At 38.4% G+C, this 27,853-nt stretch overlaps 1 protein-coding gene across 1 annotated transcript; it reads right to left on the bottom strand.

Annotated features, from left to right (window-relative positions):
- Positions 1 to 322: 322 nt before the first annotated feature.
- Positions 323 to 27,012, bottom strand: eloa (elongin A). The gene is made up of 12 exons (XM_039739469.1): positions 26,908 to 27,012; positions 20,429 to 20,485; positions 20,180 to 20,292; positions 15,554 to 16,365; positions 15,221 to 15,474; positions 14,646 to 14,763; positions 14,406 to 14,561; positions 14,184 to 14,281; positions 4,481 to 4,661; positions 4,255 to 4,384; positions 1,943 to 2,124; positions 323 to 1,847 (listed from the first exon to the last, which is right to left on the bottom strand). The coding sequence occupies exons 1-12, from the start codon at positions 26,977 to 26,979 to the stop codon at positions 1,786 to 1,788; spliced, it is 2,235 nt and encodes a 744-aa protein (XP_039595403.1). The 5' UTR covers positions 26,980 to 27,012; the 3' UTR covers positions 323 to 1,785.
- Between the last annotated feature and the right edge of the window lie 841 nt (positions 27,013 to 27,853).

The raw sequence follows: 27,853 nt of genomic DNA, 5'->3' as shown, positions 1-27,853 counted from the left end.
TGTCTGGCATGCTGCAGTATTGTCTTGTCACAAATGCAAAATCCTTATTTGCATGTCCAACCAACACACAACTATCACCACACTCAATGATGTGTTTCATTTTAAACATTATTCAAATTACAGAACCAGAACCAACTTAGTCCAGTATTATTTAAAGTTAGATCATTACTTAAGCTAATTATTATTCTATAAGAAGTAATGACTGTTGCCACAATGATAGCTGAAACGGCTTCTGTGAGGGTTTGCCGTACTAAGACTTAATGAAGGTGACATGCAGGTTCTTTGACACCAGTTTGTTCTCACATATAAAATCAGACTCCAGAGTTTTTCCAAGAGTTTATTCACAGAAATAATTCCACTTGCTAAATGCACTATCCTTTTATCTTAAAATAATCTTAAAACAATTTTCACGAATAAAATTTATAATTGAGAATAAATACAAAATGCAGCTATTCTCCAGCATCTGCCCCTGGATCGCTCCAACAGCTAATAACAATCAATCCATTGATTCATATAGCGCCTCAAGGCACTTTACAAAGTAAAATGACTGCAATAGCAATGCAAGCCTGGGTGACAGAAATAAGAGAAGCCAATTAGGAACCGCAGCTGAAAATCACCACCAGCTGAGCTTGGAAACCACAGCCACCTCCCAGTCCCATCAGCCATCCCGAGCTCCCGTGCTGCCTGGTTGAGCTGGCTTATGTTGCTCATGCTGGTCTAATGCACTGGCATCCCATAAAATCTTTAGCTTTCTGAAATTGGTTTATTAAAACAATATATAATTTTCCTCTTTTTAAAAAGTAATTTAAACGAGTTAATTATTTTTTTTTTCTTTTTAGCTTAACTTCATAATTCTTGTTCCCAAATAAAACATACTGACCACTTGACTGTCTTTACTTACTGGAATGAGTTGGACAAGAGCTGTCTTCTCAGACCACCACAGACACAAAGCGTTCTTTAGTATCATTTAGCCAAGTGCCTGCACTCCCTAAAGCTCATCTGCGGTGTCTGTCACAGTCTCCTTCCTACAACTGCCACCACTTAAACATTTCCATTACAGCCATAATTTAAAATGACCTTTTTTCTGTAAAGTATATACAGAAACAACCACCTTCCCCTACACCCAAAACAGGAAAAAAATACAAGAATGGCCTGCTGTCACACAGAGAAGCCACCCTTCACCATAGCCTATTGATGGCTACATTTTCTATCAGGAGTTAGGCTACTGCAGAGGGTTGTGAGTTAAGAAGTGCAGGACCTAAATAAAATAAAATACACTTTAGTATTTATCTAAAGTAAACCTACATATAAATAAATAAAAATGATTGAAATGAAGTAGCAAATACAAAGAGGGAGTGAGTAGAAGAAACAAGATAGATTGAGGCTGAACTGCAATATGTGCTCTCCCACAGTAAGACAGCTCACCCTGACAAAATATGTACATATATTGCATTTGCTCAAGAGCCCCAAAACACATTTTTTAATCCATTTAGAGAAAGAAAAACTTAGGGCATAGTGTTAAAATGTGCAGTGGGCATTCACAAGGGTTTATATACATGTGCAGACCAGTGCTGAATGTGTACCATGGCAACTGTTTGCAAGCAAAAGTGACCACATGTTCAATTTTGTTGTGTCATTTTAAGCTGTATGGGTAGAGATGGGCGATTACAGGTCAAACTGGTTTAGGTCATGAATTCCTCTTGCAGCAGTGCAAATCCTTAAGAGTCTGGAGTCCAGTTTTACACCATCACAGACAAGATGGCTCCTTTGAAGCTCCTGAGACCACTAACGTCTTGAGAAACGATTCTTAAATGCCTTAATCGTCTTGGCCATCATGGGTGCAATTTCTGTAGTGACAAGAGAAATGGAGATTAGAGGATTGTTATGACTTGGTAATGTCTGCCCATGCCTAAATGTAAATGATGGGTGCAAGCCTACTTACTTTTAACTTGTGGCTTGCTGCTGGCAGGTGAAATGCTAGAAGAGGAGGAGGAAGAGGCATGGCTCCCTGTGCTGGTACTGGGACCCTCATAGGATGTGTTGCTTTCTGCAGCTTGGGATGCACTAGTGCTGCTGCTACCGATAGAAAGACTGCTGTAGGAAGTGGTTGATGCTGGTCTGATTCTACAGAAGCAAGGAGACAGAAACACACATAAAAGTATCTTTAAATATTTCAGTTGAGTTTTGTATACCATAGTGGTGTACATATTAACAAATCCATTATAGTGTTAACGATTTATATATAAATTAGGTTCTTAATGTTTCAACATATTAATGAGATAATTAAAAAAAATAATACATTTAATACATACCAGCTGGTTAGCTTAAACAACACAAAATAACAAAAGGCATAGGAGTTCGTATTTGATGCTATTTTTGACTGTTCAATAGGTAGTGTGACATTGTGTACTTCTCAGACAAATCCCTGCCTCTTTATTCTGAATAAGGAACAACTTACTTGAGCAGCCTGTGTCGATTTTTAAAAAAGTTTATATAAACAATTATAATGTATCTTGATCTTGAGTAAAGTTGACTACTAAATTAAGAAAAAGAATAGTAAAATAAAAAAAAAAAAAAAACAATAATCCAGGTATAAATAGACAGCTCTCACAGCTTTCATATAAGGAATGAACAGTATGCAAGAGCAGACCTGTTACCCAATATCCCAGCAGCACCTCCTAAAGGAGTGGTGGCTCTGCGGCTAAGGATCTGCGCTGGTATCCTGAAGGTTGCTGGTTCGAATCCCAGTCACTGCCATAAGAGATCCTACTCTGCTGGGTCCTTGAGCAAGACCCTTAACCTTCAATTGCTCCAGGGGTGCTGTACAATGGCTGACCCTGCGCTCTGACGCCAAGGGGTATGCGAAAACCAACTAATTTCCTTCGGGATTAATAAAGTTAAAAAAAAATAAATAAAACACGCCAAGGGACACGGTCAAACAGTAAGCTTTTTTTCAAAGCTATAAAACACATGTAGATTGGGTAGCATTACTCCCACTCATGGTCCGGCAACTGTTCCAGGGAGAAGAGATTGTCTATTGTTACATGGCCAAGACAGAATCCACAATGTCCATATCTTTGGCTTAACCATCATACAAAGTCATCCCTCCAGGACCCTTGCATACTGTATGCCTTAACTGGGAGGCAGAGGAGTGTGATCCCTCTGTATTTGGAATACACCCCTCTGGTCAGCCTCTTTAAATATAGGGACCACCACAGCAGTCTGCCATTCTAAGGGTACTTCACTCACCTTCAATGGGACATTGGATAGCTGCGTTCAGATACTTAGCATTAAAAATTGAATTTGTAAACTGTGGGTAATGGGACTCTGTCAGGGTTGTGTCTCGTCACCACTTCTGTTTATAGTTTTCATGGACAAGATATCAAAGGTAGGGGTAGTATCATTGGTTTCCATAGGTGATGTAGTTAGTCCTTTTTGCCTCATATGAATGTGTGTAGAGTGTGAAGCAGCAGAAATGAGAATCAGCATCTCTATGTCAGAGGTCATGATTCACAGGAAAGGGTGGATTGCTCTCTCCATGTTGGGGGTGAGGGGGTTTGAGGGGACAACTGCTCTTAGTGGAGGAGTTTCAGTATCGTACAGATACTTGTTCACAAATGATTGAAAAAGGGAATGTAAGATCGACAAGGGGATTGGAGCGGTGACAGCTTTTCTGCAAGTACTTTACTGGTCTGTAGTGGTGAGGCAGGAGCCAAGTCTAAAGACAAAACTCTTGGTTTCCCTCACCTATTGTCTTCAGCTGTGGGTAATGACCGAAAGAATGAGATTGCGAGTACAACCTGCAGAAAGGAGGGTGACTGGGCTGACACTGTGTGGTAAACTGTAAAGCTCAGTGATTCAGGAGACTTTCAGAGTAGATTCACTGCTCCTCTGGATTGAAAGGGGCCAGGTGAGATGGTTTGGGTATGTTGTAAGGATGCAACATGGTGGCTCCACCTAGAGATCTTTTAGGCACGTCTCTCTGGGTGAACATCCTGTGGTAGACCCATGACATGTGGGAGGGATAAGACCTCTCAGTTGGCTTGGGAATACCTGGGAATTCCTCAGGAGGTACTGGAATTTAAAGATGGGGACAGTAAAGTCTGGTGTGTACTGCTTGGCTTGCTGCCACCAATACCCTCAACCAGGAAAAGCAGTTTCAGAAAATGAAATGAGGTGAAATGAAAAAACATTAGCAACCTTAAGAAGAACATTTGAGAACTACTGTTACACACTAAGCAAATCTCTGCTTACTTAATAGGTGCTGCTTCATTTATGCTGGTACTTGTACTGCCACCAGCTGTCCCAAATTTTTCTTGCCGCCTCCGAACATCCCGTGGAGGCTTTACCACAGTGTTTACAAATGCCATTTTCACTTGCCGACCTAGGGTAAAGAAAAGCAAAATTCACAGAATGTAAAAATGTATGAAAGAATTTTCTGAAAGGAATAAATGTTCCTGAGAAAAGCATCTCAACATACCCCTGGGCCTGTTAGCATGAGCAGACGTAATGTTTTGCGTGAGCATTCTAAGCCGCTCTTCACGTTCATCATGAAGGCGCAAATACAGCTCACGCCATGTCTCGTACTCTTGTGGGCTCTCGTGGCGGAAATCGCGTCGGCAGTGACGCATCCAGAGTTCATCAGACTCTTCCACAAACCACTGCAACAAGGAAACAAGGAACATCCTTTTATTAAAATATCTAACACCCCCTACAGAAATCAGCGATGGTCAGTATTTGACAACAGGATGACATTGTGGCCAGCACAGCATCCTAGTTCTCATTCCTCAGCCAAGTCACTCTCTTTATAGTATTTAAGTGTTCAACCTTGTGTGTTCATGAATTTTCCAAGTGCCCTAAGAATGGGAAAGGTGCTATATAAATACAAAATTATTATTACCACGACATGTCAAAAATGTGGATGTTCAGCTAATAGGGGATTGTAAAGTGGTCCTGTGTGAGGATGAATAATATATATAAATTGTGGACTGTGGCCGGACATTCATCCCGGCCAATACCCCCAGGCCGCCCGAGAGAGCCATCCCTGCAACATGCAGATGCCCCAAATTCCAGCAGGGCATCATGGACATTGGAGTTTTCCTGTACAGCTTTGCTGGATAACGTCGAGACCACCAGGGGACGCTGCAGAGAGGCTCGGAGACCTCTGTGTCACCTCTAACCCGGAAGTACATCTTAATTACAGCAATAGAAGAAACGACGTACTTCCAGGATGAAAAGAAGAACTTTGATCTGACCCAGAAGTGCTAGGAAGTAACATGGACTGAGGGCTCAGAAGCACTTCCGGGTCACGGACTATATAAAGGATTGTGGGAGATCCCAGAGTTGAGCTGAGCTGGGAGGAAGGGTGGCAACGCGTCTGGGAGAGAGGATTATTGTGGATTTGATTGTGTTTATGAGTATTGTGGAGTGGAGGGTGCTTTGTGCACTATATAGTCTTAATAAAATTAAGTATTGGACTTTTACCTGGTGTCTAGCATCTGAACTGAGGGTTCAAGGGGATGACAGTGCCCCCTATCGGTCACTAATATTTTATATTTATATATATATATATATATATAGTTTATATATAGTTTTAGTAATAGCTGACAAAACACAGGCTTGAAAACTTTGTTAATCACTTATACAAAATGTAGAAAACAGTGAAAAGTACCTCATAAATTTAAAAAAATATTCATTGCCAGGACAAATGTCAGAAAGCAGAAATACTATGCGACTCTTCAATTCCACCCGGGGGAGTAAATGCTAACATTAATTTTATTTTAATTTTTTTCATTTTTATTACTATTTAATTTAATATTGTTTCTTTGTATCAGTATACTGCTGCTGGATTATGTGAATTTCCCCTTGGGATTAATAAAGTATCTATCTATCTAAAAAAATGATTATATTGTGAATGTACAAAATATCTAATAATTTTTTTTCCCCCCAGACCAAAGGTTTCATGAAAGTGGTTTAGGTGGTAACACCTAACATGTCAAAGATTGAGCATTTTTAATATGCGCAATGAAAATTTTACTGGATATCAAAAGTATGCAAATCGGTTTTGTGACAGGAATATTCATCTGTCATAGAGACTAATCTGTTAGGTAAAATTAGTAATTACAATAAGCAGTTATATATTCATTGTAATTGTCAGTTCTTAGTTTGTAATAACGAAATACATTTCCTATAATGTACACAACTCTGTTTGATAGGCATTGTTTTTAACAGCCATATACTTGTATAAATCAAAGTAAATATATTAATTTTAGTCAATATATTTAATATTAGGAAAAAGTAAAAAGCTAACAAATAAACATCATTCTCTAATATCACATAGGAACTCAATTTATGGATCTTTTATCTATTTGATATGTTTAATCTAATATGGTGTCAGTATCAATGCAAGTCTAAAGCCAATGTCATATTTTACGACTTCTTCTCACAGGAGTAGTCAAACTTAACACTAGAATTACCAGAGCCTACGAAAAAACTCGTAATTCCGTCCCACCTTAAACTGCTTCTTAAATCTCTTCACACCTCTCCGCCAGCGCCCTTTGTTTTCTAAATGTGCTGATAAAGAAAAGCTCGGAGCAGCCGGCTATTCCATCCCCCCACCAATTTAGAACGTGCACGAACTTCTCTCAGCTCATGCCTTGATTGAGTATCTGGGAGTGAAGTGGAGTTTTAGAGTGGAAATAATAGATCGTTGTTTGGAACACACGCATTTCATGTCTGTTCCGTTTCTACAGTAATCTGTGTCAACACATTGTTAAAACAGAAACGTTTTTTTATATTCTAGTAGTAGATGACAAAATGTAGGCATAAACTATATAATGTATGAAGCCTGAAGTCCAAATAGCAAAGAAACATTTTCACAAGAATAACACAATTGCGCTTTTATTCAAAAATATAACTGCAGAAACAAAAAGCCGCCTAAACATGTGACATTGACACCACTTTATTATAACTGCCTCCGTGGTTCAATAGATTCAGCCCCGCTTGGAATCAAAGGTCACGAGTTCGGTCCTGCGCCCCTCCGTTTTGAGAAGTAAACTGCTCTTAGTCTTACTGTTTTAAAATAAAAGCATACATTTGATTTCAGTCTGTAACAGCCGGTGCAATTTATGATCCTTGTAAAGGTTAGCTTTTTTTTTAATTCACTTTTCATTCTCTCAGTCGCGTTCAGAATCAATCCATACAACCCCATCTGACACGGCTGTTTTCACTAAAGACGCTATAGCTCTGCAGTGTACCACGATGCATACTAACGCCAAACACCCTCAACCTAAAGTCCCGGTTCTGACACACAAGCGCTGGCGAAGCTGCTTCTTCGTATCTCACCGTCACTTGCTTTTCTTTTTATTCAGTTTTATTGAGTGTTCCTGCCAGTCCCGCATGTTGCTGTATGCTGTTTCTTTTGTACTCCAGGACATGCAGAGGAAAGAATGGTAAAGACCAGTAACTTCGGCGCTATATGCAATCATCAGACACTCCCCATCTGCCCGTGTCGTTCAAACACAGGAACATATATTGGTGTAAAAGTATAACAAAAGTGCACTTTTTCCATCGCCTTTTCCTGTAAGAAGCAATGTACACACTTCTCTCTATGCTGTGGTTTCTATTACACACCTGAAAGAAAGAGACAATATATGTGAAAATATAATCGCACTAATGCAATATTATTTGAAAGCGAACAGCGTCAGATCGGGTGTGAATTTATGCAGGAACTGGAAATTCTCTGATCGGGACCTTCCCCAGGGAAGAAAGTACAGTGTCAGGTGCTCATTCAGTGTAATAGAAACCATAGCACAGAGAGGTGTGTACACGGCAACAAGTACACGGTCGTAAATGTAGGAAGGACGGTCCTTGGGTGTGTGGGAACTGTTAATATTTGAATGTGATGATTTTATATAGCACGGAATGAAAATCTGCACTTCTTAGCATTGCACCATGCAAGATGTCGTATCAATCGCCTACTGTAACTTGCTTTCTTTTTCTTGGTTATACAGGTAGTTTTGAATAAAAGTGCACTTGTTTTGTTTGCGAAATGAAGTGTCTGCGTGCACTTTTCGTGGCATTACACGTGTATTTTTTGAGCATGCCCGTTTGAGCAGTATAAAAGTATTGAAAAGTATAACAAAACAACGGGCAGATGGGAGTGTCTGATGATTGCATATAGCGCCGAACTTACTGCTCTTTACTATTCTCTCCTCTGCGTGCCCTGGAGTACAAAAGAAACAGAATACAGACGCGCTATAGCTCTGCGTTGTACCACGATGCATACTAACGCCCCACCCGGTTCTGACACACAGGCGCTGGCGAAGCTGCCTTCTTCTTCTTATCTCACCGTCACTTGATTTTCTTTTTATTCAGTTTTATTGAGTGTTCCTGCCAGTCCCGCATGTTGCTGTATGCTGGATATTTTCACATGTATTGTCTCTTTCTTTCAGGTGTGTAATAGAAACCACAGCATAGAGAGAAGTGTGTACATTGCTTCTTACAGGAAAAGGCGATGGAAAAAGTGCACTTTTGTTATACTTTTACACCAATATATGTTCCTGTGTTTGAGCGACACGGGCAGATGGGGAGTGTCTGATGATTGCATATAGCGCCCGAAGTTACTGGTCTTTACCATTCTTTCCTCTGCATGTCCTGGAGTACAAAAGAAACAGCATACAGCAACATGCGGGACTGGCAGGAACACTCAATAAAACTGAATAAAAAGAAAAGCAAGTGACGGTGAGATACGAAGAAGCAGCTTCGCCAGCGTTTGTGTGTCAGAACCGGGACTTTAGGTTGAGGGTGTTTGGCGTTAGTATGCATCGTGGTACACTGCAGAGCTATAGCTCGTCTTTAGTGAAAACAGCTGTGTCAGATGGGGTTGTATGGATTGATTCTGAACGCGACTGAGAGAATGAAAAGTGAATTTAAAAAAAAGCTAGCCTTTACAAGGATCATAAATTGCACCGGCTGTTACATACTGAAATGAAATGTATGCTTTTATTTTAAAACAGTAAGCAGTTTACTTCTCAAAACGGAGGGGCGCAGGATCGAACTCGTGACCTTTTGATTCCGAAGCGGGGGCTGAGTCTATTGAACCACGGAGGCAGTTATAATAAAGTGGTGTCAATGTCACATGTTTAGCGGCTTTTGTTTCTGCAGTTATATTTTGAATAAAAGCGCAATTGTGTTATTCTTGTGAAAATGTTTCTTTGCTATTTGGACTTCAGGCTTCATACATTATATAGTTTATGCCTACATTTTGTCATCTACTACTAGAATATAAAAACGTTTCTGTTTTAACAATGTGTTGACACAGATTACTGTAGAAACGGAACAGACATGAAATGCGTGTGTTCCAAACAACGATCTATTATTTCCACTCTAAAACTCCACTTCACTCCCAGATACTCAATCAAGGCATGAGCTGAGAGAAGTTCGTGCACGTTCTAAATTGGTGGGGGGATGGAATAGCCGGCTGCTCCGAGCTTCTCTTTATCAGCACATTTAGAAGACAAAGGGCGCTGGCGGAGAGGTGTGAAGGGATTTAAGAAGCAGTTTAAGGTGGGACGGAATTACGAGTTTTTTCGTAGGCTCTGGTAATTCTAGTGTTAATGACTGCAGTTACTGATCTCATCATTAGAGACAACTATATATCACAGGTCAAGTCAAATTAGATGACTGCATGATGACTTTCAGTTTCTTATTTCCAAAATACCTCAAGCTCACCCTTTTTTTCTGAGAGCCAATAATGTGCTGGTAAAACCAGTGCCCGTGTGAGGCCTTTACAGGCACAGCAAGTTCTGCCACAATCTCTGTCCTTTTTTCATTCTGCTATGGTACCTAAACATGTGAATCAGACATGCAAGCCTCTCTTCTGTTGGTAAGATCCTTATTCCTTGTAGCTGCATTGTATGGAAATTGTTGGATTTGTCATGCAGTGTGACATGGCCTTAATCTACCTTGACAGCCACAGATTAAAAAAAACCAATCAACCATGAATGTGATATGATGCCAGACCACTCAACATAAGATGTATGTACTTGAGTTGGTGAAGAACACAAAAGAAAGGGACAAAATGTGCAAACCATACTAAGTCAGCAGGTCAGAATTTATATGCTGTTTTTAGAAGATCTGAGGAAGCAGCATTAACCACTGAAAAGTTCTTCTTCTTCCACCATTTCATTAATTACATAGTACAAAAAACAGAAGAAACATGAAAAAACATTCTTAAACCTGCCTAATCCATTTCAGGCTTGAGTTCATCCAAACAGCATACAGGGCACTAGCCAATCACATTGCCCACTGACACAAACACTTGTTGTTCTTGTGCAGTTTAGAGTGGTCAGTTAACCTAAGCGGCACATCTTATAAACACTGCAAAAGTCTAAAAACAGTCAAAGAAAGTACCAAAATGCATATTCAAATGATATGAATAAAAAACGACTTCACTGTAGTGCACATTCATACAAGTGGCCATTATTTGCTAACCCAGTGTAACTAACTAACCTAATAATGACTTATAAATTCATAGTCACTCCTAACATGTACCCATACATCAGCACATTTGCTGAACCCACTTTCTCACATGCTACAGTCATTGATAGCTGGAATCCATCACAGGAGTGAAGGCCTATCATAGGACGCAAGGCAAGAACCAACCCTGGATAGGCGGTTAGCCTATTCTACGGTACACTTTCCACACAAAAGCATTCATACTTCTGAATGAAGAATTAGCCTAATGCATATATTTGAGATGTAGACTGAACTGGAAAAAAACATATTCTCGTCTAATGAGTCTCAGTTTCTTTTGGGGCACACAGATAGCATGACTCCATTCACCCAACCTGCTTTGTCATGACTGTCCAGGTTGGTGGTAGTGCTGTAATGGTGTGCAGAATGTTTTGTTGGAACACTTTGGGCCCTATAATACCAACAAATCATTGGCTAAATGCCACAGCCTATTTGAGTATTAATGTCAACCATGTACATCTCTTCTAACAATGCTAGTAATCCCAGAATCTTATTTTCTACAATTGATCGTCTGTTAAACCCAGGTAACTCAAAGGAATGCCTCCAAAATACTTCCAGTGAAACCTGTGAGGCTATTGCTGTATTATTCAATCAAAAATTAATGATATTAGAAATAATATAGCATATCTCCCCAACACTGTGAATCCTCTTAAGCCCCAGTACTCCGTTATAGACAAATTAAACCCTTTCACCAGGACAGATTTACCCGATTTATATAAAATAATTTCTCAACTGAGACCCTCCACCTGCGTCCTCGACCCAATACCAACAAGTTTTTTCAAAGAAGTACCGGGCGTCCTACTTGATAGTATTCTTGACATAGTAAACTCATCATTAGATATGGGGGTCTTCCCAGACTGTCTTAAGAGTGCTGTAGTTAAACCCCTACTCAAGAAAAATAATCTTGACCCCTCTGCTTTTGAAAATTTTAGACCCATTTCTAACCTGCCTTTCTTAGGTAAAATTCTAGAGAAGGCAGTCATTATGCAGTTAAATGACCACCTCAATAAACATGCTATTCTTGATTTGTTTCAGTTAGGTTTTAGAACAAATCACAGCACTGAAACTGCACTTGTTAAAGTAGTAACTGACTTGCGGGTAAATGCAGACAGAGGCCATTTATCTGTTCTCATCCTCTTAGATCCGAGTGCCGCATTTGATACCATTGATCACAATATTCTTAGAAATTGCCTTAGTCAATGGGTGGGCCTCTCTGGCAGTGTCTTAAATTGGTTTGAATCCTACCTGGCAGGGAGAAAATACTTTGTTAGTTGTGGTAATTATAACTCAAAGACACATGATATTCTATGTGGTGTTCCACAAGGCTCTATCCTGGGTCCACTGCTCTTTTCAATCTACATGCTTCCATTAGATCAGATTATCTTGGGGCATAACGTGAGCTACCACAGCTATGCTGATGACACGCAGCTGTACTTATCAATAGCACCTGATGACTCAGACTCTGTTGTTTCACTAACACAATGTCTTACTTGTGTTTCTAAATGGATGAATAGTAATTTTCTCAAGCTAAATAAAGAGAAAACTGAAATTTTAGTAATTGGCAATAATGGATATAATGAGGTTATTAGAAATAAACTGGATACATTAGGATTAAAAATCAAGACGGAGGTAAAGAATTTAGGGATAACTGTTGACTGTGACCTGAATTTTAAATCGCATATTAATCAGATCACTAGGACAGCATTTTTTCACTTAAGAAATATAGCAAAAGTTAGACCTCTTATATCATTAAGATACTAAAAAAAATTAGTTCACACTTTTGTTTTCAGTCGACTAGACTACTGTAACACACTCTTCTCAGGACTACCCAAAAAAGAAATAAATCGTTTGCAACAAGTGCAGAATGCAGCTGCTGGAGTCCTAACTAGGAAAAGAAAGTCCGAGCACATCACCCCAGTTTTGATGTCACTACACTGGTTACCTGTGTCATTCAGAATTGACTTTAAAATACTGCTTATGGTTTACAAAGCCTTAAATAATCTCGCTCCATCTTAAATTTTGGAATGTGTGACACCTTACATTCCAAATCGTAACCTTAGATCTTTAAATGAGTGTCTGCTTAGAATTCCAAGAGCTAAACTTAAAAGAAGTGGTGAGGCGGCCTTCTTCTGTTATGCACCTAAAATCTGGAATAGCCTGCCAATAGGAATTTGCCGGGCTAATACAGTGGAGCACTTTAAAAAAACTGCTAAAAACACATTACTTTAAACATGGCTTTCTGAAAACTTCACCTTCATTTAATCCTGATACTCTGTATATTAAATTCATTATCATAACTATTCATGGTGGCTCCAAAATCCATACTAATCCGTACTCTCTCTTGTGTTCTCTTTCCGGTTTTCTGTGGTGGCAATCTGCGCCACCACCACCTAATCAAGGCACCATGATTTTCCTACACTGATGGATTAAAGGCCAGAAGTCCACATGACCATCATCAGCAAGTCCTTCCATGAGAACCCTAAAAACATTGAGGATGGATCATTTATGTTAGTTAGAATGCCCATTGGGGGCTGGGTGGTCTCATGGTCTGGAACCCCTGCAGATTTTCTTTTTTCTCCAGCCGTCTATGGAGTTTGTTTTTTTTTTGTTTTTTTCTGTCCTCCTTGGCCATCGGACCATACTTTTATTTTATGTTAATGTGTTTTGCCTTATTTTAATTCTTACTTTGTCTTTTTTCTCTTTCTTCATCATGTAAAGCACTTTGAGCTACATTATTTGTATGAAAATGTGCTATATAAATAAATGCTGTTGTTGTTCATGGCCACAATCTACTCATCTACTAATAGCTACTTTCAGCATGATAATGCACCATTTCAAAAGGTAAGTGATGTTTCAAGCTGGTTTCATGAAATGATAATAAGTTATGTGCCCTTCAATGGCCTTCCCACTCACTGGATCTGAATCCAATCAAACAATCTTTGGAATGTGGTAGAACGGGAAATTTACTGCATGATAGTGCAGTTGACAAATCTTCAGAAACTCTGTTTCAGTCATGTCAACATGGGTCACAGTCTCAAAGAACTGTGTCCCACATCTTGCAGAATCCATGCCAAGAAAAAAGGAGGCTATTTTGAGAGCAAAAGGAGGCCCTGCCCAGTATTAGCACATTGTTCTTAAAAATGTGCTCAGCGAGTGTATTTGTACAACACAAGCACAGTCTGTGCAAGTGTCTTGTAAAGGGTGAGATCGTGATTTAGCCAAGCAGGCCGGTGGTCATCTCTTCACTACCAGAAAAAGCTACCCATCTTATTCTTCTGATTATATCATCTAACATTACCATGAATTTAATGCCTACTTAACAGCTTTGTTGGATTCTTACAGCAAACATATTTGCTTTCTTACTAACACAGAAAAAGCCTAATTGGTAAAATTATTCAATTCTTAAACATGGTTAAGTACTTTCATGTTATTTATTTAAATTTGTAAACCTGTACTTGCATTCTAATCCTACTTTGAGTGAAGATAGCTACACAGAAATAAACAGAATTAAGGAGAGAAAAAAAATCCAGTTACTTCAAGATTTTAATGAAAATTATGTTGTAATGATTTTGAGCAAAGTGTAAATATAGAGAATAATTTGTTCTACAAAAGTTACCATTTACAGTCTTACAAATTCATAAGCTCACCTGATTGTACTGTTCTATTCTGTACAGCTGCTCAGGGGTGCAGCGCTCTAGGACAGGCTCCAGAATCTCATAAGGCACTCCTCCCACTTCCTCAATTGCTGAAAATTAGACACATAAAAGTTGTAATTAAACTCTGCCATGATCTGCTCAACTGAATGCACACCTGCCTCCTCTAAAGCCAAAAGCAAAATAAAAACAAAGGGGAAAGCAACATCGACTCACAGTCAATGTTATTCTGAAGAACACGAATACATTGCTCATAAAGGCTCATCATTTTGCTCAGGCATGCTGTCTTCGATCCAGAGTACACTGCCATTTTTGAGTTGAAGCGACGACCGGTGAAACCCTGGTCATCATCATCAGCTGTCGCCAAGGGCACTGTGGGCACGAGACAGACCAAATAAGATGAAAAAGCAGTGGTCAAGGCTCAAAAATAAAGACAGCAACTTGGCAGGTACGTGCCTTTTCGTTTATGTGGAGACAAAGGAGTCGCATCCAGGCTTGGCAAAGGGCGATAGTTGGGCTGGATGGCGGGCAAGGGTATGTCAGGTAGGGTAGGCACCACATCAATTGTCCGTACCTTTATGAATCATAAGAAGTGATTAGAGATATACAAGAGGTCTGTGTGGACTTCTAAAAGGAAAAACAAAGCTTCTTCACAAACTGTTATCACATGCATAGTCTGGCAGATAGTCCTGTGGGATCAAAGCACGAAATGCCAGGCTCCAAGACCAATTATTAATCCCAAATGAATTGTAAATAACTGAAAGCATTTCTACTGACAGTTTGCCATTGAAACTGAAACTGTCAAAGGTTCTAATTTTGCAATGCATGCTACACATTGCCATATACAATTGTACACTGACTTCTATGTGATATGTTGTATTTATGTTGCAGATTGTATGTTTTTAAAACAGATCTTGTACACAATTATAACTTATTTTTCCTGTATAAACCCTTTTATTTATTTGTTGTATACACTCTATGTACTGTTACTTAGAGAAAAACCATTGAACTTTAAAAAACTGAACGTTCACCTTTTTTGGCTTCTCTGTTTTTTTCAGTGGTTCACTAGTCTTCTGGTCCTTCTTGGCAGTATGATGTTTGGTGGGGGCAGGTGCTGGAGAGGGTGCAGGAGGGGGTGGACGGCTTGACTTTTTCTTTTTCTTTAGCTGTGGCTGGTCATAACTGAGGTATGATTCAAATGACATAGTGGGCTTCTCAAACTCCTCCTTTGTATCTCTAGCCTCCTCCGACTGAGACAAACTTTTGTGTTTCTCTTGTGGTCCCCCTATTGGGAGTGAACAAGTTAGTTAAAATGATAGTAACAAATACACATAGTTCTGCTATTACAAAATTGTTACTCATACCTTGGTTGCTCTTGTCACCTTGCTTAGAAGATGAGCTTTTGCTTGCCTTCTTCCCATCTTGATCATGTTTATGTTTTGAGCTTACAGATCCTGCCATTACTGTTTTATGAGGTTCAAAGTCCTGGTGCTTGCGCTTTCTGGATTGATCCTGGTCTTGGACAGATTGTCCTGATACAATCCGATCTTTGTCTCGCTTGCTGGTGCTACTCTGTCCATCTCGCTCCTTACTCCGTTTTTTAACAGGGGATTCAGAGCATTCATCAAAGTCCATCTGCCTTTGTACCTTATCACTGCTGTGAGAATGCAATGACCTCTCTTTCTCCATAGTATGAGTGGAGGAAGACGGCTTCACCTTTTGGCTAATGTGATGCTTATCTTTGTGTAAGCCTTTATGACTTTCCCCTTTTTCTCTGTCTCTGTGTGACTCTTTATGGGAGATTTTGGTACGCTCAGGTACCTGTCCTTCAAAGTTCGTCTTATGTGCTGACTCAAAACTTTGCTCCTGGTAACTCTGCCTATAGTGTGCAAGATTAGGGGGAGATGAGGGGGACTCGGGAGGACTATAAGACTCTTTCAACCTGGATGGTGATTCCTCCTCTTGTGGACTTTCATAGCCCTCAGACTGGTAGCCTCCTCTGCTAGTTTGCAGTCTCTTATGGCTGTGTACATTGGAGGCTCTTTGAGAATGATGCTGAGGGGAATGATATACCTCTTCACTGCCTTCCACATGTGAATCCTCCACAGGAGATGGATTCCGTGCATGCTTTTGGCTGGGTGCTCCCTTGTTTTGAGACTGAATATCTCGTGCCTCTCTAGGGGGGAAAAAAAAATGAGACAAAAGTTATTGGAGTAGACAAAGCTAATTGTCAATACAGAATGCATTACTGTGTTTACTGTTTGTTATTGCCTAGCTTTATCAAGAAGTGGAACTTCTAACATATCTTTGTGTTCACTAGTTATCTTCACCCCTTCTATTTAGAAAAAAGTAACTGTTGCTAACTGAACATGCTGATTAATTAAATCCCTCTCACTTGCTCTCGAGTTTGTATGGTCAGAAAGTTCTGCTAATTTGTTTTATTTTGTAACAATAGCGTCAAAGATGTATGAATTTGAAAGCTGAAATGGATTTGTATTCTTCATCTTAGTTTTCTTTCTTTATGTTTTTTATTAAAACTGGCATTTCTACAATGTTGGATACCTTGTTGTTTATAGCCATGTCAGCTTTGTAAAAACAACATGAAATATAATACTTTTAACAAGCAAGTAATTTAAATGAATGCAAATAGACAAATAAAGTAAAAAAAAAATAGCATTCAGTGCATTAAAAACATGATAGCAATAAACCTCAATCTGAATTTTCATACAGAAGTGAAATATGCATCCCTATTGGGAATACCCAAGACTGCTTCCCTTTTTGAGCACAGGTTGTCTATAAAATATTTGTGTAATTTTAAATTTTTTAAATTTCTCCTCTATATAAGGTACTATAAAGTGCCACATACATGAAACAAATTCAGCTGTTAGCATATGTTGAAATATAAAGTTTCTGCATATCCACTATCTTTTTGAAGACAAAGACCATGGGTTTGGAGTTCCCCAAATACTTTCTGCAGTTGTGTTTGAGTTATGGCATTGATCATGTTTGCTCTACCAACACAAACATCACTCAGAGAACAAGGCTTTGCTGAGTAGATACTAGGTTTAACATGGCCCATATGGTAAAAAATAGCAGCCGGAGAATGCATCTGACCTTTACTTCAACAATTCTTTCAGTATATTGAGGATTTTAGCAACTGCAAAATAAAAGAAGAAATTACAAAAAATGTACCACTAACTATCCTATTTTAATTCTGAAAAGGTTTCTTCGCTGTTGCATTTTACAGATTTTTATCACCTTATACAGAGTTACTGAAAATCCTAAATTGCATGAGGAATTTACAGACCTGTATAAGCCATAAACTTAAGCGCCAGGGTCAAATGAAAGCTTGGAATCAAATTAATAAACCAGTTCAAATGAAAACCAGCATCCTCTAAGAACTCCATGATGTGAATCTGAGAGCCAAACACCCAGCTCCATTTCAAGGTCTATCATGTAGAGTAACGGTCTGCACAGTTGATCTTAGAGGGCTGCTGTTTTTTGCTCACAACCCAGTTTCTTAATGAGAAGTTTATTATTGCTGTTGAAGCATTTATTGCTCGAGTGACATTTTATGCTTCCATTTTAGTTGTCTCCCTTCAGATTCCCAACCCTTACATGCTTATTTTAGTCTTAACCTCCTTAGCATTAGACCCGAATGTCACTCGGGCTATAAAAACAGTGCTAAAAGAGTAAGTCCTGAGTGTCACTCGGGCACCAGTACAGACATGTCTTGCATAAGACCAGAGGTTTACCTGGGATGTAAAAGTGCCAACAGCATTAGTACCAAGCATTACTCTGGCAATGGTAAAGGCGTGTGAAATTGAAACGATCAGTGAAATTGAAAGGGATTCTAGGAATCTGAAAGTGATGCTCGCATCATTCATACATGTGCAGTGTGCTGTTCATATTATTATTAATTGTTATCTGTATCATTATTATACCTTCTACACTTCTGACTTTGTACTTTCAGTGTTTTTCATGTTAAAGGTTGAAAGTTGCATTCACTGTTTTTAATTGCTCTTTATTATTAATATGATGCAAATGACAAAATATATAGCAGCTCCCCATCTAACTTGTTCCCAGTTAAACCTGTGTGTATTCATTCTGAATTATTTGGTTTAATAAAATATTTGAAAGGAAACTGAAAAGAAGAATGCAAAAGACTAAGAATAACTTATTCACTTCAGGCTACAAAGCATTTGGATGATATGCTTAGATAGAAAAACATCTACAATATAAGAATGACCTGACATGGTAGAATAAAAACACTAACAAGCTGTAAAATTAAATAAGATCTGTTATAGGCAAGGACTGATTTCTAATTAAGCAATCAGGCTGAAACAAAAACCTGGACACACTATAGCCTTAAAGGATTGATTCTGCAGACCCTTAATGTAGAGCACTGCTTGCCCAACTGTGTTGTTACTGATTTTTTCCATTCAATATAAACCTAACAGTGACCAGTTATTTTTAATTAAAGAAGAAGAAGAAGAAAAGCAAAAAAAAACTTTCTTGCATCTGCTTTTGTCAAGCTGGCTCTATTACATGACTTACATATGTAACAAACCGAATGCACAGAGAGCTGTTGGCCTATTGCTGTGACTACAGTAAACTGGCACAGAAATCAGAAGGTTTAATATACTATCACAGCCTTTAGCATGCATGACTCATTATACTCTGGCCAACTGAACAGATCATCTGTCAGCATGGTTTATATAACAATACAGCTGAAGTTTATGTATCTGTTTCTGAAATAACATCTGGATGAGATACTTGGGCAACTTAGCTATTAACAAACCCACCAAGTTCGATAGACTGAACTGTCTCCTTCAGGCTGTAAAGCCCCTTATTGTTCATTTAAATGGATGTGAACTCAGGCATGCAAATGTTGCTATTTATATACATTTTTTATTGCTCTTTTGTATTTGTAAATTACTGTAAGTGCACAAATCCTGTTTTTGTAAGGAGTGCTATAAACTGAAGAAAACTGAATAATCGTTTTAATAGTTTAACAGTTTTGTTAACAGATCATTCCATAATTTGCTTCCAAGTAATTTATAAAAGCCAAGAATAATCAAACAACACTATGCAGGATCTGCTAATTCCTTTTATAATTGCACTGGTGTGCCTTTTATAGGGTGTTTGCTTTAATAATTTATATAAATAAAACAGAATTTAATAAACGATGCCAGGAAAGACAAATCAGTTCATGGAAGTATACCAAATCATTACTATTTATCTCAGGAAAGTAAAACAATTTATAACTGACTCTCCCAGTTTTAAAAAAATCTAATTGAGAAAGAAGGAATTGATATGTTCAGTTAAGATGGTCTGCCAGCAAGTTGAAATCAATACCTAATTAAAATATCCTGGAACAAAACAAAAAAAAGAAAAAAACAGCAGGCACTGTCCTTCTAGGGTAAGCGTGAAAGTTTAAATCTTTCTAAGTAACTAGGACAATATTTAGAGCAAGACACTTCTTAAAAATGTATATATAACAAATGCTTCCTCTTATCCTTGTAAAGTATTAGTAAATTATGCAGATAATCAGTCATCCAGTCTTCATTCAGCCAATAACATGAAGTAGGTCACTGCCTGTACTGGTTTGGCATTTTCTACAAAGTCTGTGTGGGTTTTCCTTTTACATCAGAAAGACGTGTGTTAGCTGAACTGGCAGAGTTAAACTGGTACAGTGCGAGTGAGTGTGCCCTGTTATGGACTGGCATTCCATCCACTGCTAATTCCTACCTTGTACCGAAGAATGCCACTGTGGGCTCAAGCCCCCTCAGTCTTCAACTGAGGTTAATTCAATAAGGAGTGGATGTTTGTTTAATTAAAACAGAAGCACATTCATACACTCTGCAAGTCTGCAGGATAATAATTAAAGTCTCAAAATGTCTGAACAAGAGTTTTTAATTTTCATTATTGCAAAATGGTCTTATAATTTGTGGACACTCCAGCAACTCCCCGAGGACATTAAATCTCACCTGACTCCTTCCTGTGGGACTAACTTCTTCCATTTAGCTACAAGGTTCCTTGCTTGCTCTCCAACCACACCATGCTTGCGCAGGCTGTTCACAGTTTTGCCGACTCCAGTTTCCTGCAAAAGACAGCCTGTTGTTAGGCAGATAAAAAGATCCAAAAGAATAAACAGGCCGCGTTCATGATTACTAGAATGGTACTTAACCATTTTATCCACCTAGGTGCTTGGCACTATATGAACTCTAGCAACTCACCACCAAAATGTCCACAGTGACTGGCAACTCGTTCAGCCTCTTCAAAGTCTTCAGAAGCTGTGGAGACCGAAGCAGACGTTAGGGATGATGAAATGCAACACAGGTTAGTAAACGTGGTTACATACCTCTTAATTTCCTAATCTTCAAATCTCATTAATTTCACAAAGCCTTAAGTAAAACAAAATGTTAATGTTGCCTTGAGTATATCATTTTTCATTAATGTTCATGAAATGAAAAACTACATAAACACATAATTTGTAAAATAAAACAAAAGTGTAAAGATTCAAGTGCCATCATACCTTTACTGAGTGCACTGTGCAAGGAAGTGCACCAGATAAGATCACATTTTTTTCTTTTTCTAATACCATAAAAAACAAAAACAACATAAGCTTCTTTTTTTATTAAGTACATTCCAGTTCCCTTTGATTGTAAATACACATATCAGTTTTAGGATGTTCTTCATCTAAAAAGTCTGAAAACTGAGAATACAAGAAAAAATGTGATGACTGATGAACTGATCAAAGCTGTGCAAATGCCATCAGATATTCTTTGATTTATCTCGTTCAGTAAAAAAAAAAAATGCTCATGGGTCTAACCGAAAAAAAAATAATACAGTACTGGTGCAGTTTTCTTAAGTGAATCAATTACTGCACTAACAGCAGAAACTGATAAAGTCAAACTAAGTTGAACTTGTCCACATGGCAGCCGCAAACTTTAAAATGGTACATTCACTGATTGAACAAATAATGTACAGTTTTACTAATTCCTAACAGTGCTGTGGAGAAGGACCGGCATATTTTTTTTTTTTCTGATGTACCCTGTGAATAGCATGATAATATTGATGGATATTATAATATTTAATAAATACTATTTCTGATTAGCCATTTACCCACAGTGATACGCTAACCGTGCTACCTAAGTTGTCCTGGCACAATATCAAACCTGACTGCAGGGTCTCATTTTATAATATAATATTAACTCCACATCATTCTTTAATATCACCCCACCAAACATAGATACAGTACACTTGCAGTGAACACTGAGGGTACAGCTGAATCCCAGTTTGTTGAATTGTAGGCTTATGGCCCTACACATAGCTACAGCCGTTCTAAGGGGCTGTCGAGTCTGATGTATTCTTCTTATAAACCCTGAGTTACTGGGAGAACTGGAGGTGTTGGTCCACCTGCTACTGTGGAAGAGACTGCATTTTATAACCCATCGTACAGTAAATCAACAAAACTAAGCATGTATCCATGAAGAACAAATCAATCTACAAGTCATCAATGCACAAAATATGTTTGCCTCCTCTTTAAAATGTTGTTACTATTCACGTCAATCCATTTGGATTGATTTAACGGTTTTCAATCTATCTTGACAGCACTGAGCACAAGTCAGGAACCAGCTGTGGATGTCCATCCAGTCCACTGCTGGGCACATTCATTCATCCACCCGCACATCAATGCATTATTGACCCTGCTAAATTCAGTTCAGGGCAGGGTTTGAGCAGTAATATGTACAAGGTAGTAACCAACACCAGATGAGGAGCTTCTCCAATTTATATTGCCATGTAACTTAAAATGCACATTTTTAAGATGTGTGGAAAAAGCCAGAGAACTGGAGGAATCCTTCAAACAGACACAAGGAGAATATGCAAACTTCACATAGGCAGTACCAGCGACGAGACGAAACCCAGGGTCCACAAGCTGTGAAAGAGCAGTGCTAACCACTGTGCTACCTCATACTCATTCATTAAGGGACAACTTATAGCTATCAAATAACTTGCACAAAATGGATTACAACCTCAACTAGATACCACACCATGATGCCAACATTCCCATTTTGTAGCACTAAGCTCAAAATCACATTTATTCCCACCTAAACTACCAGACAGAAGTTTTAGATCACCTCCGTTTATCCAGTTTTTCTTCAAATTTAATAAGATGAGATGCAATGAATGACCTAAAATGGTGAAAAGGTACGCATTTACCTGACAGAGGTTGAAATTTAAAGCTTCAGTTAACAAAAACTGAAAAAAGGACATTTCAGAATAATACAAATGGGCCTTATTCAGGGAACAACTAATAGCTTATAACCTACAGATGGTCTGCAGCAAATAAAGTAAATGAAGCCTTGCAAGTTGAAGCAAATGACTTGCACAGATGTCCCAACTTCGGTTGAATACTTAAAAATCCTCTGTCTGTCTTAAAGCACAGTTGGAACCGACTGTGTTACTACATCCTCTGAAGTACTACTTGGAAAATATTACACTGTAGAAAGTTGTAAATTCCAGCAATAAAGGCAAGAAACTGCAATTAATAAATGAAATGAGACAGCATTATTGCCCTCAGAGGTGTAGGCCTTTCATTTAGAGAATTTGCAATAAAAAAAATCAAAGTGTCAGTGGGTATAATGGTGCCCTACACAATCCAAAGGTAATTGGAAACTGGAAAAAACTCTGATAGGAAGAGATCTGGGAGAAGCCAATCTGAAGGCACATTTCCGAGGGTCACCAGCTTGAGTGATATGTGCCTCACAGCACGTAATGTCACTAAAGTGCCACTTGTTTAATATAAAACACAATTCATTTTATATTTAAAAATAAAAAATATTTTCAAAACTAACATTTGGAGCAGCACAGTGGCAAGACTGCATTAGAATCCATGATCACTCGTATTGCATGTGTAATTCTGATAGGCATTCTAAGTCAGTGAAGGCTTTTTAGATTTGGTTTGGTTTTTCTCCAACATCTCAAAGCCATTCATATCAGAATGACTGGCAACTTTGAACTTGTACTTTTTCAGTGCCGGTTTGTGTGTGTGTGTGTGTGTGTGTGTGTATATACATAAGTGTGCCCTGTGACAGACTGGCATTCCATTCAACTTTAGAACAAAAGAAACTTGACAAACAACAGAAGACCATTGAGTCCATCAAGCTTGTTTGCTTAACTAATAGCTAAGCAGTCCTGATCTTTCATCTCGATACTTCTTAAAAGGTTGTCAGGGTTTCTGTTTTAACTCCTTGGTTTAAAGGTTTGTTGCACTTTCCCACAACTCTTTGTATAAAGAAGTGCTTCCTGATTTCTGTTCTAAATGCACTTTCTCTAAATTCCACTGGTGTTCTCAAGTCTTGAGTATGAGATTCACTGTTAAGTTGAATTAATTCAACTGGGAATTCTGAAGTCCTGGATTAGGTCCCCATGCAGTCTCCTCTGCTTGACACTAAACAGGTTTAACTCTCTGAGCCTGTTATAGTAGGACATGTCATTAAGTCCTGAGATGTACTTGGTTGCTCTCTTCTGAACATCTTCAAGTGCTGCTGTGTCTTTCTTGTAGTGTGGTGACCAGAACGGCACACAACACTCCAGATGTGGTATCACTAGTGCATTATACAGTCTGCGCATAATGTCCCCTGGTTTATATTAAACAGTTTTCACTATATAACCTAACATTTTAATTTCCTTTTTAACATCTCCTGTGCAGTACTTAGATCAGGGGTGCCCAAGACGTCGATCGCAAAAGTAGCACAAGTAGATTTCGTTGCTTTCAAAAAAAATTTTTTAAATGTTAGTCTATCATATATCCTTCCTATGGTGTTTGCCACTTGATTGACATACAGGACGGCCAGTCTGAGATCTCTTTTCTTCTAATACACTGGTCATCCCGCACGCAGGATCAAACGCGCTAGCTACTGCAAAACTCCGGCTGTGATCTAGTTAGCCTTCCAATTTATATCAACTAAAGAAGGGTTTAAAAAAAAAAAAAAATTGTTTCGGAAGGGTATGGATGTGGAATTGGAAGAGGATTTTTTCTCTCACAATCGAAGTGCGTTTGTATGATTTGTCAATCTATCATTGCTATTCCAAAGAAGGAAAATGTGGAAAAGTACTTTTGAACTGTTTATAAAAACTACGAAACTGACTTCTGAAAAGCTATCTGAGAAAGAGAAAGGAGAGGGAACTAAAATCGCAGTTAATGGGACAGCCGTCATTTTTCACTCGGCTGAATTCAAAAGCAAAGGCAGACAAACCAAAGCATCGTTCCGGGCGAGTCACTTGATCATTACGCATAAGGTGTCCTTCCAAGAGCTACCTCCTTGACTCCATTATTCGGCTCTACTTATTTATGCGAATCAGCCTTTTCCCACATGAAGATTATTAAATCCAAATACTGTAGTGACCATAAATGTATTGAATTGTTACTGTGCCATAAAGGTTATTCAGTTATGCAAGGCACGACAACATATATTTTATGTATATATTTATTAATGCAGGTAGATCATTTGGACCTGGTCATTTTAAAAGTAGCTCGCAAGCCAAAAAAGTGTGGGCACCCCTGACTTAGATGATGGAAAAAATGTACAAAACATAACCCCTAACCCTTTTCCTTTTTCAATGTATTTTTATTTAATTAAAAGCAGATAACATTCCATACAATCTAGTCACAATTTACACACCAAAATTCAACCCCCACCCAAGCCCTAATCCTTTTCAAAAGGCTGCTTCCTTTAGAACAGCGTCTCCCATCTTGTATTTATATTTGATGTTCTTTTTGCCCACATGTAGCACTTCACACTTCTGTGTTAAACTGCATTTTCCAAGTGTTTGCCCAGTTCTGAAGCAATTGGCTCCTACCTTGCTGCCATGGTACACTGTGCCTCCATTTACACAGAAAACACAGGCATGCATGTATAGCTCCACTATACTAGTTCCCCATACATTTCTGAAAATGCTTCTTAATATTACACTGTTGACTGCTTCAAATTTCTGAAGATAAACGACTGAGCATATTAGAACAATCTAGAAAGGGCAGGTCAATCAGTCCAACAAAGCTCAACAGTCCTATCCACTTAATTTTTCTAAAATAACATCAAGTCTAGTTTTGCAAGTCCCTAATGTCCTACTGTCTACCACACTACCTGGTCACTTATTGCAAGTGTCTGTGGTTCTTTGTGTAAAGAAAAACATTGTAATGTTTGTGTGAAGTTTACCATTAACAAGTTTCCAACTGTGTCCCAGTGTTCTTCACAGTCTTGATCCATTGGACTAATTCCCTGCATAATTTTAAACACTTCAATCAAGTCTCCTCTTAATCTTTTTTTGCTTAAACTGAAAAGGTTCAGCCGTTTTAATTTTTCCTCATAACTCATCCACTGTAGCTTGGAATCAGCCTAGTCATTCTTCTCTGGACTTTTTCTAGCACTGCTATGTCACTTTTGCCTTGATTCTCTGGACAAATTCCCTTCTTTCTAGACTAAGCAAAGGCAGCAGACAAGTCTGTGAAGGCAGGATGCTAGCAATAAAATTAAGCATTGACGCTCATATCTCTTTCATGCTTTTTGCCACCATATTAATCAATTTGTCAATTTAATTTTTACATCTCTCCATTTCCATTTTTTATTGATGAACTTCTCCAAGACTTCCAACACATTTCTTCAATCTGGTCAATTAGATATTCAAGATGGGAGACACTGCTTTAAAGGAAGCAACCTCTGAAAAGGACTTTATAGTTTATGTTGACAAACATTTTCCTCATCTAAGCAATGTGCAGAAGCAATTACAAAGGCAAACAAAATGTTAATTTATGTTGTAAAAGCTGTTAAATATAAATCAAAAGACGTTATGCACTGATCTTCAGCCTATCTAATGCCATCTTTATTATCTAAATATTTTAACTACAATTCACAGCCTTGCTCTTTAATAAATATGATTATGTCTTGCACATTCCATTTAAATATGCCTATATATATATATATTTTTTTTTTACGCACTACTGTTAGGGGTTGTCCATTTATTTAGTTTTATTATTTTACCAGCTTATGATTTTTCTCCCCTTAATGTTATGTGATGAATGAGCTACGTGTAGGTAACGCGACATTGACCTATAAATGGATACATGCTAAAGGGAGTAAAAAGGGGACACACATAATCAGTTCAGAACAACAGATGCATTTTGGGACTATTAAAAAACTTTCTGCCAGTTATCTAGTGTAAACCTACTGCCCCTTTAAGGGATATTCGACAATCAGACTGACACACGCTTATGCGACTCAAGTCAGAGAGGCGAATTCAGGGTACGCACTCCGATTACTGTACTAACCCAAAGAGGTCAACAGTAGCTCAAATGGTAAAGAATGTGATTCGTTCTGTGCGTGGATTGGCAGATCGCCCGTAGGCAACTTCCAAGTAGAGAAACTTGGGGCTAGCCAGCCTTACCAAGGCGTCAACAGCCTGCGCCAACAATTCAGAAAAGGCAGACGAATGTGCCAATCGTATCACTTTCTGCAAACCCATTGTCTCAGTGTGTTTTTCTCAGACCTGCGATCTTTATACGTGTTTACTAAAATCACAGCAGCTGCTTAATACTTAAGACGTGGCTAACACGCATGCAATATTTGAACGGAGGATCTGCAAGAACAAAACGGCAGTTTTTTCTACTGGCCCTTATAAATTGTCCGCTGGTGTCATTTAAAACAGTATTTACCTTTCGTGGTTCCTGATTTTCGGAAAGTCGAGACTGCAGCTTTTCCACCACCTCCAGCAGCTCCTCCGCCATCTTTGCTGCTGGCACAGTCGGAAGTCGCTTCACCTGTCGCTTGCCCCTACCGGAAGTGTAGTCCTTTTCCGCTTAAAGAGGATATGACGTTGAACTTAAACTTTGACTCCGATTTGACCTGGCGGGTGCCGTTATATTTAGAACGCATTTGAGATCATATTCATAATGGTAAATGACCCAATAATATTACTTATTTCTGAGTTTTTAAAATAGTAATTCCAGTTTCATTCGGATCCCTTAGGTTAAAAACAGAAAAGCATTAAGAACAATTGATATTTGTAAATTGAGTCCATTTGACAATCTCTGATTTGTAAATATCCCAGGGATTAATAATTCGTTACATTTGTATAGCGCTTTTCCCAGTACGCAAAGCGCATATTTAATATGTAATCATCTTTTAGTTTGAAACATTCTGTTTATTCTCCTTTGTATGTATTACTGAACTCTTAATAAAATATTATTTAAAAATATTTTGATCAAATTTTTTGTTATCCTGTTCTTCCAAGGAATAAAAAAACTTTCGACAAAAGGTGTATGTTTTCAGATGTCAACATGCACACATATGCACATATCAATTATTATATTTATTTGTGTGTGTGTGTGTGTAAACATACAGTGGATTCAGAAAGTATTCAGACCCCTTCACTTTCTGCTTTACTTTATTGTGTTGTCAATTTAAATTTTAATGGATAAATGTGCAATTTCTGCCCATCAGACTACACTCAATAACCATAATGGCAAAATAAAAATACATTTTCAGAAAGCTTTGCAAATTCTTCAGAAATCAAAACCTGAAATCTCTCATTCCTGGAAGCATTGACACCCTTGGCTGTGGCACTGTAAATTGTGCTTAGGTGCCTCCTGTTTGCTTTCA

This window comes from Polypterus senegalus, chromosome 17, assembly GCF_016835505.1.
Source record: "Polypterus senegalus isolate Bchr_013 chromosome 17, ASM1683550v1, whole genome shotgun sequence".
Lineage (NCBI taxonomy): Eukaryota > Metazoa > Chordata > Cladistia > Polypteriformes > Polypteridae > Polypterus > Polypterus senegalus.
The sequence above is the reverse complement of the archived record's forward strand: the minus strand, read 5'-3'. Positions and strand labels throughout refer to the sequence as shown.